Genomic DNA, 16,130 nt, shown 5'->3' on the forward strand with positions numbered 1-16,130 from the left:
GCATTCAATAGATTTTGTGTGCTAAATCTGGCAACTCTATTTATCAGTGGTGAGGCTCCTGGTTTGGGGAAGGCTGTCTACTATCTGAGTCAGGCCCTGGACAAACTGGACCTGGCAGAAACACTTTCACCTCTTAGACATGTGTTCTCCATCAAGATAGCACCTCTATGGGTCTAAAACACTGGTTGTGGGGCAAAAAAAGCCCGGACATGGGTGCTGGGTGGCTCAGTCCGTTGAGTGCCCGACTTCGGCTCGGGTCATGATCTCACAGTTTGTGGGTTCGAGCCCCAAATCGGGCTCTGTGCTGACAGCTCAGAGCCTGGACTTGCTTCCGATTCTGTGTCTCCCTCTCTCTCTGCCCCTCTCCCGCTTGTGCTCTGTCTCTCAAAAATGAATAAATGTTAAAAAAAATTTAGAAAGCCCAGATATAATTTTAATTATATATTTAAAACATATTTAGGTATAGCATAAAGCACAGATATATATACAGCACATAAACAAATATATATATATGTATATATATATAGCCTATCTGTGGCATTAAAATGTCATGGGGGGAATAATTTAAAAAATATCTAAAAAGGCTCCTTAAAGGGAGCAATAATGAATAAAAAGAGAGAGAGAGATAGGGAAAATCCTGCCCTAGATGACTTTGCTTTAGGAATTTAAATTTCCTGGAAAAAAGACACTCAAAAAATGACATCTTAATTGTGACTACCATTTACTCCTGATATCATGATAGCATTTTTAGAACATGATAACAACATTATTCCAGACGCTGGCTGTTCCTTGACCAGAGGCATCTGTCTAAGGGGCTTTGGAATTAAAATAATAATCATAAAGAACTTCAGTTCTCCAGAGAGGAGAGGGGAAGAAGGTAAAGGAGCAGTATGCAGGGGCTGTGCCCAAACACTTGTCAAAACAGAATCAATGAAAAAGAGGCAGGCCAGGCAGCCTGGCATTCTGGGTGCCCTGGATGAGTGTGCAATCACACAGGTGGCCACACTGAGCTGTTTCTGTATGGGAACACCCACAGCAGGGCCTGGGAAGAGCCCAGCAAGCCCTGCAGAGAAGCAGTGACTGCCCTGCCTCATTCCCTCCCTCCTCTAGACTTGAAGACATACATCTCCTCTGCCACTTGAGGTAAGACCTTGCTCCTGATTCTTACATGATTTCTCCCTTACAGATTCCCACTACACCAGTAGCTGGACAGTCACTGAGAACCAATGTCAGGGTCTGTAGGAATTGGCTCTTTGTGAATGCTGCAATACATCTGCATTCTGATGGAGGGGCCAGGATGGTAGAAAGAACTCAAACCCAAAGCAGACAAGCACCAAAGAGCTGGGGGCACCTAGGAAGAGTGGATTTGGTGCTGTCCTGGAAAGTACACCCATGGACCCCCAGAGTTATGTGGTAAGCCTGGCTCTCCTGCACTGATCTCAGACTGCAGGCATTGTAATGTTCACATTGCATTTTCAGTGATATTCATGCAGTATCTGACTCTTCTTTCTGATACTTTACAGGCAACCCAGACCCCCTGTGGCTTTTATATCTATGGTAGTAGGAAGAATTCTGTGTTGCACTGCAAAACAGCCAGTTTGGTAATGGAGCAACATTATGGCCAGAGGTAGAACCAATGCTACCCAGCACCTCCTGGAGAGAAGTGGTGGCCTAAGGGGCACAGGAAGAAGGTCTCTGCAGCCACATCTGGGTGCTGGAGGTAAGGAGTGGGGGGCAAGCACAGTGTCAGACAGTAACAGCTCCTGTCAGTAAAGAAGACTCCCATGTCACTGCACTCAAGATGCAATAGGACTGAGAGGAGCCCTGCGCCAGCTCTGGCCGAGTAGTGCACATGGACACTGCAGCAGGGTCCCCACCAGTGCACTGCTGGCAATGCTCAGGACCCTGTGAAGAGGCGCTCAGAGGAAAATTTCCACTCCTACTCATGATTTTAACACGTGCTTTTAAAATGCTTAGTGATACTTCTATTTCTTATTTTTTTCATTTTCTTAATGCTTTTGACAAATTTGTTTCTCTTATAGAGTCATCTCAGCAAGATGGCAAAATAAAGTGAATTTCCTCCCTTGTTTATGCATGCATTTATTGATTTATTGAATAGCAGCAATGGGTGATTCCCATGCTATGTGGTGGGCTACTCTCCATCCTCACTCTTGGAGAAGGTGGGGCAATCTGGGGGTTTGTGTCTTAAACACCACACAAAGTAGCAGCTGGACCAAACCTCAAGCAAGTGAATCTTAAGGGGAAGGAACCAGAGAGAAGGGAAAAGGGAGCTAGCTTATACTTTATGCTTATATAACACCAGACACTGTGCTAGGGGTTTGGACAGGGGCTTCCTATGAGGTCAGTATCCTGATTTCCTTTGTGCAGATGGGAAACTAAAGCAAAGAAAGTGACTTCTCCAGGGTCACTCCTTCCAGCCCATAAATGTAGACCTGGGATTTGAACAGAGGTCTGTAGGTACTAGAGTAGGATACAGTCCCTGCTTTCTACCTGATCCCCCACAACTTCTAAGATTTGATCACGTCCTGAGAATATGACGCACTCCCTCTAACACAGTCACATCAACCATCATCGTAGCCTCCTCTTGCCTTTTTTTGTAGAAGTGTTATATCTCTTTGAAGAAAGATCTTAAAGATCTGAAGTAATCCAGAGGATAATACTTGTGTGCCCACCTTACTTTATCACCAGTGCACAGGTACAGCAGCTTGAACACAATGCTCTACTTCCTGAGCACAGGTAAGTGCTCAAGTATGCTCTCCACACTCCATCCACCCACAAAGTAAAAGTTGAATGATTTATACATAATGCCGGGGTGTTACCAGTGGATAACTTCAAGGTAACCCCAGAGCCATCCTATAGCTCCTCTCTTGGGAAAGCAATGGAGTCTCAGAACATCTTGAATCTTAAGTTGCTGGATGTCTACATGTAGATCTTCCAAACATATCTGAACCACACACTGCTTGGAAATTCCCTGAGTAAGGTGGAGAGCTACACAAATTGTCTATTTTTAATCTGCCCCTTTCAATGTCATGGTTTGGACAATGTGTCACTATAGCAATGTCACTCTTTTACTTGTCTCATCCATGGTGCAACAGATGGAAGGCTTTGCTTCTTTTCACCTATACTTACCTAGATATGGATAGTAATTTCCTCCCAGAGACCTGCAGTAGATGGACAGTAGCAGAGGAGGTGAGTGCAACAGCAAAGCTACACAGGGGCTGAAGGATCAGGTGAAGAGGGATACGAGGCTTCCCAGCCTGCTCTTAGACTCCTCACACGCCCCTGACCTTGAAGTTGATTATGAGTGGTAGGAGTTGTTTGTTTGTGCTTTGTCTAGAAATTTAAGACTATGTACTCATTTAAAAGTGACCTGCCAGCAAAGTACAAGTGTGGCAACCACTGTACTTGCACAGCTCAACAGGATCCCTTTTCTCTATGGTGGGCCCCACCTACCACCCTGTCCTACCCATTTCTTAGTGCTACTCCAGGCCTTTTACCTTATACATGACCCATTGTATGTGGTTAATTCTTAAATACAACAGTCCATTAAACTGTCTTTAATTAAAAGGACAAATATTTTTTTTTTTTACAGTAGAATTAAATCTCAGATAATTGCTATATCTGTTTTTCTTTTGTGTGGATGCAAAATCAAATTTCAGAATGAAGAAGGCTCAAAGAATGTATTTGGAAGCTTTCCTTCCTCTTCTCTTTTTTAGAATAGGTGGAGGAGATTTAGGTATTAACACTTCCTTAAATGTTAGGCAGAATTCACCTATGAATCCATTTGGTCCTGGATTTTTATTTTTTGGTAGTTTTTTTTTATTATCAATTCAATTTCATTACAATTAATTGGTCTGCTTGGATTTTTATTTCTTCCTGATTGTTTTAGAAGGCTGTACTTTGCTAGGAATTTATCAACTTCTTCCGGGTTTTCCAATTTGTTGGCATATAATTTTTAGTAGTATTCTCATAATCTTTTGTATTTCTGTGGTGTCAGTTGTAACTTCTTTCTTGTTTGGTCCTTTCTCTTTTTTCTTGATGAGCCTGGCTAAAGGTTTAGCAATTTTGTTTAGCTTTTCAAAGAACCAGTTCTTGGTCAATGATTTTTTTTTTTAAGTCTCTGATATTTATTATTTTCTTCTTTCTACTTCCCTTGGTCTTTGTTCTTCTTTTTCTAGTTCCTTTAGGTGTAGTAAGATTAGATTGTTTATTTGAGCTTTTTGTTGTTTCTTGAGGTAAACCTGTATTGCTATTTATTTCCCTCTTAGAACCACTTTTACTGTACCCCATAGGTTTCAGACCATTGTATTTTCATTTTCATTTATTTCCATGTACTTTCTGATTTCTCCTTTTGTTGCTTAGCATCCTGTTGTTTAGCCTCCATGTGTTTGTGTTTTTTTCAGTATTTTTTTTTCAATAAATGGTGGAAAAACTGGACAGCTACATGTAAAAGAATGAAATTGAACTATTCTGACACCATACACAAAAATAAACTCAAAATGGATTAAAGATCTAAATGTGAGACCTGAAACTATGAAAATCCTGGAAGAGAATACAGGCAGTAATCTGACACTGGCTGTAGCAACATTTTTCTAGACATGTCTCCTGATGCAAGAAAAACAAAAGCATAAAAACTATTAGGACTACATCAAAATAAAAAAGTTTTGCACAGTGAAGGAAACCATCATGAAAACAAAAAGGCTACTGAATGGCAGAATGAAGGCGGCTCTGGGAATGCAAAATCAGCCTGTGTCTACACTAGCACAGAATCCCTGAGGTGGAAAGGCAAATCTTGCCCTCTGGTAGGTTATGCCCATGAAAAGCTATCCAAACTGTTTTCAGAGCCACGTTTGCAAACTGAGAGGTATTCCCGTGGGAAAAGGATTTCCTGTCTGTAGAGATTCCTTAGTACACTTTCCCACAACAGAGTGGTGCTGGCCTAGAGAGCCAGGAGTCCAGTTCTGAGGCACTGATATTATGGTGAGAGGACCACGGGAAGTAAATTATTCCCTAGCTCCATCCAGTGTACAAGGTTTCACAGCAGGTTGTACCTAGGGCTATTTCCAGAATACAATAGATAAGGAGACTGTGGAGGTCAGGCAGCAAAGCCACAGCAGATACCCTTCTATCTGCCAGCAGCACCCTCACCTCCACCCAGTCTCTCTCACCTAGATATGTACTCCTTCATCCTCCAAGTACAGAGGGAAGGGTGACAAGGTTTACTGATGGGGACCTTGGCCACCCCCCTCCCAAGGCCCAGAAGCATGTGTCTAGAAGGAGATGCAAACAAGCCCTTCTGCTGGATAAAGTTCTAACTGTCGACACCAGTGATTTAGATTTCTCTTTTTCAACACAGAAGTTATATGGAACTCTAGTATTCAAAAGAGACTTCAGGCTCTGCCTGAAGTTGGGACAGATGACAGTGAGTGAGAGGCCAGCAGCCTGTGACCTGAGGCAGCTCCACAAATTGGCTACAAACTATGACCTGGCTTCACAGTCGCCCTGGTCCAGGCAATCACGGAGTAGGAACGAACCTTCCGGAACTTCTAATCTAAAAGTTCTTGACCTCCATTGGCCAGATTTAAAACGATGCTAGGCCTCACCTCAAGTAACCCCCAACCCCACTGTTCTGAGGTGAATTTAGGCACTGAAGCCCTCCATCCTCCACCCCCCAGAGCATTCTAGTCCAAATACCTCAGAGGAGGGAAAGGGTGATCCAGAAAGGTAATCTCTGATAGGCACCGCTTTAGAAAAGGCTTAATGAAAATCACTTTACTCATGGAAAGGGACTGGAGGTGCTACCCAGTGGAGAGGAGCTGGATACCTGAGGAGCAAGGCAGTAAGAGGTCCATGACCACTGAGTCAGCTCCTTTGGTATAGACATTGATCTCATCGGTGAGTGGGTGCCGGATCACCACTGACATCCTCTTGCGAATGGAGTCGAAGCCCAGCGTGTGTAGGAGCTCGAAGGTGAGCCTGCCCAGGTGGGGCAATTCCACTGATACCTGGTCATGCAGCCTGTCCACCAGCATGCAGTTGTAGGCCCGTGCAGCATACACAAGGGCTGCCTCGTCGGGGCTCTCTGCCTCATAGCGCAGCTCCTGCTCCTGCTCCAGCTCCACCCCCTGCTCCTGGGCAGTGTGCTCTGGGGCCCAGCTGGCAGCCCCACTGCTGTAGCCATTGCTGGCAATGGCTGGGGCTGGCTGGCCCAGCCTCTCCTCCAGCCTGAGCAGTGTGCTGTCATTGGACAGGGTGGACAGAAAGTTTGACCCTGACTTGTGGGTGGTCTTGTTGGTGGCCAGGCTCCCGATGCTGCTGCAACCGGAGGTCAGGCGGCTGGGTGAGAACCTTCGTAGGAAGTCTTCTATCGTCTTCACCGGGGACTTCACCTCCAACCTCACCCTCACCTGCAAGGAAGCAGTTAGAAGACAGGGAAGGTGTGTCTAGAGACCTCACCCCAACTACCACTTCCCCAGTGGGGGTTCGGAGCATAGAATTCCCATTTCCCAGATTTTGGGGCATGCACTAAAAACTGCAACCAGAGCCAGCACTGATCTTCCTTGAGATCACCCTTTGGCCTCTTACACTTCACTTAAGCAAAGATTCGCGATATATATTCTTTTAGAATGTGATCACCAGGGTAGCTACATGGAGGCCCTGAACTGACTCAGGGGACTCAGGCCAATGGTGCCTGCAGGCTTTCAGATTATCCTTTCTGCTGGCTGTCTCCACACTGCAATGTCCCACTGCTTTGCAGAAAAGGCTCAGAAGAGCATGCCTGTCATTGCCTGGCACAAAACCCAGCCTTTTTTTTCCCCACTTGCAAAAAACATTTAACAGAAGACCAGTTTATACAGTCCTTTGAATTATGTCTATATAAAATTTAAAGAACATTCCCAAACCCAAAAGAACATTTCTAAACAGCTAAATGCATGGACAAATTCAGGATTGAAATCATTTAGCTAACTTTTTTAAAGTCACAATAAATTATATAGCTTCCAACAAGAAATTAAAACAACAAAATAACAGTTATACACATTTGCTAGAGTTCCAAAAAGCTCAATGATGGAGCAACAGCAATATTTTATTTAAAGGTGTATTGTTCACTAATGCTGGCATAATATACCTATTTTAACTTTCTGCTAGAAAATGGATTTAGAGCAAATGTTATAACAATCAAAACACGGAGTTATAGTTAGCCTTAAATTTTCATAATTTTGCCCGTGTGTCCAAAGTTGTATATTATACAATAGCCTGAAGAAAAGTCAGGTGTGTGGTCAAGCAGGGCCCATAGGACCAACTTTGATAAAGGTGCTTCTTCTTTGTTCCTATAATAACTTTAAATGTGCTACATATCCAAGGGGGAGATTCAAACAGCCACACTGGAGTTCCAGCCGGCTCCAAATACCCTGAAGATTTAGTACTCATTAATATGTGAGAAGAGGAACACATCCAGAGACCCGTTCATTTGCAGTCTGAGGGTGGGTGATTAAATATTCTCCTCCCAATATGGAATGCACTGCTTATGTCACCATCATCATATGCCTCAGGTTATGCTGGGGTCTTTCTCAGTGATTCAGTAGTTGCAACAATGCCTGAGTTTGTCAGACAGGTTCTACTAGAATGCAGGGATGCATGCCAGAGGGGCTGAATACTAGGTGGTGGAAGAACCCAAAGGCCAGATGAGGGATGCTGAGGCAGCTAAGAGGTGAGCTGCAGCAGAAAACACCTCCTGACTAAGGCAGATGGTGCAACCCTGTGGTCTCTGAGTGGTGGGATCTTGTCTGCTCTGGATCTACCAGGCCCACTGGGGCTTTTGCAGGCCAGTGTCGCAGAAGCAAGGGCACAGGGGGTGCTGCATTACTGCCAGATAGGCTGCTGCCAAGAGACAGCAGAGACCTCTTGTTCAGGCCACATCACACACCAATGGTGCCATCAGTGGAACCTGATAAAAGGGCTAACCCAGGAGAAGGGAAAGGGGTCTGGGAGGGTAGGGGATTGAGAGGCAGGTCTATGGCATGCATCTAGCCCTAGAACACTTTTATTTTTACCCATTTAAAGTTGCCTTGCTGCATTATGCACATCCATCCTTAGGTGCACCCTATACAAGCATACATCCAGCCCACCTGGAGGACTTTCTCAGAAGCACCTGGGCTAGAGAGGATCTTTTTGCACATGAAACTTTAAGAATCTTATTATTAACCCAAACAAAAACCAACTTAGATTAATGCTATGTTTCCACCATCTTAAGTAACTTCCCATCGATTCTTGACCACTTCTCCTTGAAAGATGATGTTAAAAGCCTTTGTTAACATCAAATACATTTATTGTGTGCCAAGCCCTACTCTGAGCCCTTTCCCTAACCCTCACCACTGGCCTCATGTCACATAAGGCACAGGAGGGGAAGGCTTATCCAAAGCCACTCAGCTGAGTGATAAAGTCAGGATTCAAGTCCAGGTGATTTGTCTGGGCCCCAAGCCTGTCTTGTGCACTCTTCTCTGAGAATCTGGAACCCTGAAATTCTGTGTAGGTAGTGTAGGGCAGCCTCACTCCAGGCCAGGCTGTTATGTGCCCCACCCATCATGGGAGGAAGTTGTCCTCTCTTACTTGGCCCCAAACCCCTCACCTGCCTCTGGTAGCCTAGGAATGGCACCACAGAACCAGTGAGCTGGCTTGTCCCATATAAAGCCCCCTGATATAGCCCCTTAAACCTGAGAGAGGTAGTGTAAATAGTCCTGTTGGAAAGGGTAGACTGACAACAGTGGGGCCATGCTGAAGGTCAAAGGTATCAACTTCACAGGGAGACTCCAGAACTTGCCTTTTGTCGTGGTTGATCCGGGGATGTGACTACTACTGTGTTGCAGATGGTGAGTGCGATGAAAAAGTCAAACACATCAGAGAGCTCTGGTGAGAGGTGGGCCAGTGGGTATTCCTGGTGCCTTGCGATGGCCAAACACCTGTCACATTCACTCACCTTCTCAAACAGCTTTGGGTCAGGTGTAATGTCTTTCTCCTGCAAGAAAATGGAGGCTTAGGGGTGAGTATGACCCAGTGACCTGCCAAGCATCCTGGTGCTTGACTATTTAAGGCACCTTGATTTTATTCTAAGTTGTAAAGGCCCCTTCATCTGACTCATCTACATATGCCATTTTATAGTGATGACTTACACATAATTTTAAATTGTGTAAGAATGTAATATCCATTATATGTGAAATGAAATGTATATATTCTTATATAGAACATATATATGTTGTCATTAAAAAATAATACAGCTAAGAATATAGATTATTATAGCATATCTGACTCAGAAAAATTTGAAAAAGACAGAGAAGGGAAAATGGAACAAATCTGTATCGCACCAGCTCACATACACACTTTTTGAAACATGTGCTTCTGTTTCCTCCCAGTCTTTTTTCTAGACACTTACGTTATATATATAATAAAATATTTTATACATTTTCTTTTGATATAAACCCAGAAGTGGGATTGCTGGATCATACAGTAATTCTATTTATAAGCTTTTAAGGAAACTCCATACTGTTTTCCCTAGTGGCTGCACCAGTTTACATTCTCACCAATAGTGCATGAATGAGGGTTCCCTTTTCCCTATATCCTTGCTGACACTTCTTATCTCTGGTCTTTTTGATGATAACCATTCTAACAGGTGTGAAATGATACCTTATTATGGTTTTGATTTGCATTTCCCACCTTAAATTTACACATTATATGTCAATTATACTTCAATAAAGAAAAAATATACATAAATTGGCAGTTTCATGTTCCGCAAAACGTTATACACAGTTGACCCCTGAACAGTGCAGGGGGTTGGGGTGCTGACCCCCCATGCAATCGAAAAGTCCATGTATAACTTTTGACACTCCCAAAATTAGCCTATTACTGACCAAAAGCCATACTGATAACATGAACAATGGACTAACACCATATTTTGAATTTTATATGTATTATATACTGTATTCTTACAATAAAGTTAGCAAAAATAAAATATGAAAATCATAAGGAAAATACAATTACAATACTGCACTATATTTCTTTTTTTTTTTAATTTTGCATGTAAGTGGACCAGCACAGTTCAAACCTGTGTTGATCAAGGGCTAACTGCAGTCTGATCTTTTCCAGGCTTTTAAGAATCATTTGAAAATACAACTTTTAACAACTTAGAAATTAGATATACTATAATTCATTTGGCCACTCTTTTATCACTGAATACATATTTTTTTCATTGATAAACTTCTATGCACAGAAATTTTTGACTGAATCACTAAATTCCTAGGTCAGAAAGTTTGAATATTTCAAATACCCTTGGACCCATATTGTTACATCGATGTCAGAAAAGCTTGCTTTCAACACAGTGCTCCTCCTGCCAGGTGGTAGAGCCCGACTCCCAAGTGCCCTGTATAAAACCACCAATCAGCAATCACAATTTAAATGGCAGCCTATATAGGTTTCAAAGGGCACAGAAGAATGAGGCCAACACAGAGTGATCAAAATGGATTCTTCCTCTCTGTTCTTAAAACATTTTAGAAGTGAAAGGATCTTTTAAAGGCTATCACTCATTCACTTCTGGAAATTTTCCTGCCTGATGAGAATGGTCCATAAATGTTGGGGCAAGGCAATGGAGAAAGAAGTTTATTGCATTTGGGCTCATCTACTTAAAAATTTTTTTTTTCCATCTGTCTTTTCTTTTTCACAGTTGTCATCTTGCTCTGATGTTTTATTCATTTCATTTGGTAGGACAGACTTCCTCTCCATCACTGATCTGAGTAGTTCACCAACAATTCCCTGGCCTTAGAGGCCATGACAAAGGGGCCATGTCAGTGTTTTAGAAAAGATCCAGCAATGTAGGGTGAAGAAAGTGTTGGCCACACAAGTTCTGTTAACTGAACAGAGCTAACCCCCCAGCAACAGCTCATTTGTATTATTACATACAGATACTTCTGATGAATGGAGGGAAATGACAGGGCAAGGAAAGGTGGTGTTGTCCCAGCATGGGTAGCTGCTGTCCTCTGAGTGGGACTCACCATAGGGCTGCTGAAAGCTGTGTGCTTGGACAGCATGCTGGCCCGCTTGGCCTCGGCCCGGCTGCCTGTGCGCCGATGTGACTTGGTGCTCTGGCTCCTGTGCATGATGCGAATGCTCTGATGGCTCGCAATGCTGCTGCGCTGGGGCAGCGAGCCCCCTCTGGGCACTGCCTCTTCCTCCTCTGAGTCTGCCTCCTGGTACCTGGCCAGACGCTGGGCTGTAGGGAAAGGCACACAGGGTGACACATCATGGGGAGGCTAGGAAAATGAAACTGATTCAGAGCACTCACCACCCTCACTTTCCCAAAGGCAAGGCCACATTTAATAAAAGTTTCCACTGAGAGATGGAGGCTTTATGTGCACCTACAGTCAACCTCATGAGGTTGATATTCTCCACCCCACTGCACAGATGAGAAGACTGAGTCTCAGAAAACTTAAGGACCTTGCTAAGTACACAGGATTCAGGAGGGTGGAGAGGACACCCAGGTCAATGTGATGCCAAAGCAAAGATCCTGTGCATTTTGGCACAGTGGCCATCGAGCTCCACAAACAAGTAAGGTGTGGACAGAGACAGATTCACATACAGCCCCTCTATTCAGGTGGACCCTAGGTGTGATGAATGTGGTTTGGGCAGCAGACAGTGGGGACAAAGGCAGGGCAATGAAGTCCTCTCCCACAGTGTAGCCAGGCTCCAGGCTTTGCCCTTATCCCAGGGTCATGGGGCCACCTGACTCACTAGGGCTGTTAGGACAGATCACAAGTTGAACATCTGCCCTGCAATCACACAAAAATAATAGTTTTCAGTCTGTATAGATGGTGCTTTCCCACGGGCGCTCCTTGTCCAGGGTCAGGTAGGGGGTGGGTATTATCTGCATTCACCTTGTAAGGATGAAGCTCTACCCAATAGGGAGGCTAACAGTCCTTGTGGGATTGCATAGAGTGGACAAATGTCACCAGGGTATAGACCCACCGGCAAAGATCCATTTTAGATGATCTTGACTGCACTGTTACACTTGAATGCTTAGTGGGGCATTGCCCAGCAAAAATCCATGGCCATGTGGCCAGCCACTCGGTGAATCACATGAAGTACATCTGCTCTGTTTCTTGCTAATGAACGGCTCTGAACACATTTTTCTGGCTTTGCCCAGTTTTAGTTCAGCTTATTTCATCATAGATGAGCAAGGAGGCTATTCATGAGGATTACTCATTCAAAACAAGCAATTGCTAAGAACTTCGAGGGCAAGTCCAGTGCTGGGTGTGAGCACAAAATATCTTAACACAATGTGGCCTACATAAGGGACAAAGAGGAGCCCTCCAATGCCTGTGGCCTTATATTTAACAACTTTCTTTAGTTAAGACTTTTCTTTAGGGATGAGAAAAACAGAGATAAGGAAAGGTAAGTCAATTATGGTCACAAAACTCAGTAATTGCCAACACCAGGATCCCACTGAGGGAGCTCCTCACCCCAGAAGCAAATCTCCTCCTGCACATCCCACCTGCTCCTGCTGATATAAGTCACAGTTTGGTGGTGAATGAACATCAAGGAAGAACAAAGCCTGGACACAGTGCTGTCAAGCTTCTAGGCTTGTGCATTAGGAACTTGGTGTCAGCCTCTCAAAGGATATACCTGCCTATCCCAGTCTCCTGCAGTAGTAGTCAGATGTTAGCCTAAATGTAGCCATCCTTCAGACCACTGTTGATATGACTGGTCTACAGCGATGCAGCAATTTCTGACCAACAGTGGCCTGAGCAATGCCTTCAGTGTTCCTGGGGAAGATAAAGGCAAGGAGCAGGTGATGCTTTATTCTAGGCACACTGTGTCACCAGGACAGAAGGTCAGAGGGCCATACCAAGAGTCTCCATGGCTGGTTCAGATATATGTGAACTGGGCTCATCATACAAAGCCAAAGTCATCTGAATTCATTTTACTAATGAGATCTGTGAGGTCAGACCACATAAAGTAACAGCTGAAGATGCTCTTGGCCCCAGGAGCATGTCAATGACTGATCATAGCATTTCTTTCAAACATGCAGCGGAGAGGCCTGGTTGTTTTAGTCTTCACCAGAAATGTTTTCCTGTATCTTCCAGAGGCAATGCAACCTTTAGTTTTATAACAAACATCTAACAACTATCAAAATTTTTCTGTAATCTTAGTTGGGATTCTGCCCATAGAGCCTCAGGTCCAGCTTTCAAAGGCTGCTTCTGACCTGACTTCAGACCCGGGTCTCTGGTTCCTTTACAACTAGGCTGAACTCTGCCTTCAGGCAAATGAACTCTTCTGCACTAGGCTGAGGAGTTACAGAAGGGTAGAGTGAAAAGGGACAGGTGGGCACAGTCACTGACCATTTACTTTGGGTGGCAAATAAAGTTAAACATAGTGTATAAGTTCCGATGTCTTCTGTTTAATATGATTAATTTTACAGAAAGGGCCTTAGTGGGTATCATAATTGTTTTATGAAACTCACAAAAATCCCATGCTTCCTTGAGATCTTTCCTACCATATCCCCTCAATAAATAAGTTTCCTAATGATGAGCACGTGCTGACTCCTATACTGTATTTGCTTCTGTTCCTGTGGCAAGACTTCTTTCATGTTCTCAGATGCTGTTATAGGAAGAAAAGGGAGTCCTGGTTGAAGAGTTGATGGTGCCTCTCAGAGGCGCCATAGCTCCACAAACACTACTGTGGCACAGGGACCCTTATTGTGGTGCCCCTTCCCGACTCGGGTGGGTGGCTGGTTCTAGTCACACCCTTCACTTATGAAGTGGATAGCTTCTCTATGGGATCAGGGAGGACAGAGGCAGCAAAGCATAAGGAAAGGAGAAGTGGGAAGAGTAACACCCTGTAAACTTCAAACAGGAGTAACATTTCTCTTCAGCTTCCACGAACATCATTTTCTAAGGGGAAGAGTACAGCATGAATTGCCCAATGCCCTTCTGAGAATTTTTAGTTAATAACAAGAAGATCGATGGGTGACAACAAAAACATCTCTTCATTCTTGGCATGGCAAAGAGACCACATACCTCACAAGTGAGTTCCTCAAGATTGCCCTTCTTGGTTCTCTTGTCTGACAAAAAATGAGTGTTTAAGCAGATGCCCACCACACTAAGATACTGCAGTGAGTAGGGCACTGTCAGTAAATGGAATTCATTATTTGCTTCTATAAATGCTGCTAAGCTTCAGTCTCCTGGTTGCTCTAACAGCCTATGTTTTAGTCTCTCAAAAATCAGCAATCCCTGAAGCTTATTGTGTGTGTGTGTGTGTGTGTGTGTGTGTGTGTGTGTGTGCGCGCGCGCATGCGTGCATGTTCATGTGTGCATGTATGTGCACACAGGCACATGTGCATGCAGCTTTTCTACAGCAGCTCCCTGTCCAGCCCAGACTAGGAGTTCCTACCTCGAGACTCACCATTTGCATCATGGGAATATTCTACGCCAGACACAGTGCATCTTCGGAAAACCATCTTATTCTCAGTTAAAGTGCCAGTTTTATCTGAGAAGATATACTGAATCTGCCCTAAGTCTTCGGTGATGTTGAGAGCTCGACACTGCAGCTGTGAGTCCGTTTCTTCATCGTACAACTCTATATCCTGATTAATGAAGTAGACTTGGCATACTTTAACAATTTCAATGGAAACATATAAGGAAATTGGGATCAAAACCTAGAAGACATAAGGCGTACAGGAACAACTGTGAGGAACAAGGAGATGAGAACTAGTCCAATCTATTCAAATGACAAATGACTACAACCACAAGTAAGTAGGGACTATACTGTACCTTTAAGGGCTTAACCAGGTTGGTTTAGAGTCAGTAATGAAAAAGTATTAGGATTGGCAAAGAGTTTAAACTAGGACAGCCTATGGTGTCACTGCAGAGCAGAAATCCACTATCATGTCTGGAAGAATGGTAACCATGGCTTGGATAGAAGAAAGCATTTTCATATTACTAAGTTGTGCTTGACAGAAGCTATGAAAGGAAAGAAGAGAAAGAGAGAAAAAAAACACAAGGCACAGTCAGAGTCCTCATAAGCAAAGTCACCTTGCACCACAGTGGCAATTGGCCCCCAGGCTCTCCCAGGGCTCCTGGCAACAAGGAGCTGCCCATCCCATGGACACAACCCCATAGTTCAGAAGAGACAGTCTTTCCAGAGGCTGGTTGTGTTGAGGGACAATTTCTGTGATCTTGTACGATATAGAGCAAAAGGGAAGAAGGCTTTGAGGAGAATATTCACAGTTAACACTTTGACAATTTAAGAATAATCTTCATGAAATCAATGTTTAAAAAACATTTTTTTTTGAGTAACAGTATTGAACTAACCAGACTAAAAGACTAATTTGGGAAGTTAAATAAGTCTGTTTCCATTCTATGAAGCACATGTGAAAAAAGACAGCAGAGCTCCTCTCGTAGGCAAAGGCTAAGCAAATGACCTCTGTTCACTTTGCGTTCCTAGGATGATACTCACTGTCCCTTCCCCACTCTTAAACAGGCCTTTTGGGCATAGACTCTTAATTAGTGACGAGGAGCTGCTCACGAGGCATGTGAACTGATAATACTAATGGTAATAGTAATAATGATAATAAAAACCAATGCTGCAAAATGCAATGTGATATCCTGAATTGAATCCTGGAACAGATAAAAGCACATTAGTACAAAGACTAGTAGAATATGATGTCTAAGATTTAGTTCATGGCAAAGTACCAAAGTTAGTTTCTTGTTTTAGACAATGCACCATGGTAATATAATATGTTCACATTAGGGGACTCTGGGTAAGGGACATATGGAAACTCTCTGTACTCTTGTTTGTAACTTGTCTATAACTCTTAAAATTATTCCAAAATAATAATTTTGGGTTTTTAAGAAGTAATTGAATGGAAAAATAAAACAAACACAATGATCAAAAAACCAACCCCCCAAAGCTTAAGAATTTTAGGAATAGCAAAGGAGAAAGTTAACTTGAAAAGCACCCAAAAAGACCCCATAGAAAAATTAGGTGGAAAAGTAAGTAAGATGTAATACATTAGGCAGGTATATTTGTGGTCCTCCCAGATGCAAAATTTGTAAGGAAATTATCAG

The 16,130-nt window shown here is 43.4% G+C and overlaps 1 protein-coding gene across 1 annotated transcript in view; it reads right to left on the reverse strand.

Annotated features, from left to right (window-relative positions):
• ATP10A (ATPase phospholipid transporting 10A (putative)) overlaps positions 1-16,130 on the reverse strand; it is a 190,428-nt gene that overhangs the window by 21,050 nt on the left and 153,248 nt on the right. The window contains 4 exon segments of the mRNA XM_027067869.2: positions 5,846-6,428; positions 8,840-9,034; positions 11,061-11,278; positions 14,467-14,719. Coding sequence (XP_026923670.2) covers positions 5,846-6,428; positions 8,840-9,034; positions 11,061-11,278; positions 14,467-14,719 — 1,249 coding nt within the window.

Source organism: Acinonyx jubatus, chromosome B3, assembly GCF_027475565.1.
Source record: "Acinonyx jubatus isolate Ajub_Pintada_27869175 chromosome B3, VMU_Ajub_asm_v1.0, whole genome shotgun sequence".
Lineage (NCBI taxonomy): Eukaryota > Metazoa > Chordata > Mammalia > Carnivora > Felidae > Acinonyx > Acinonyx jubatus.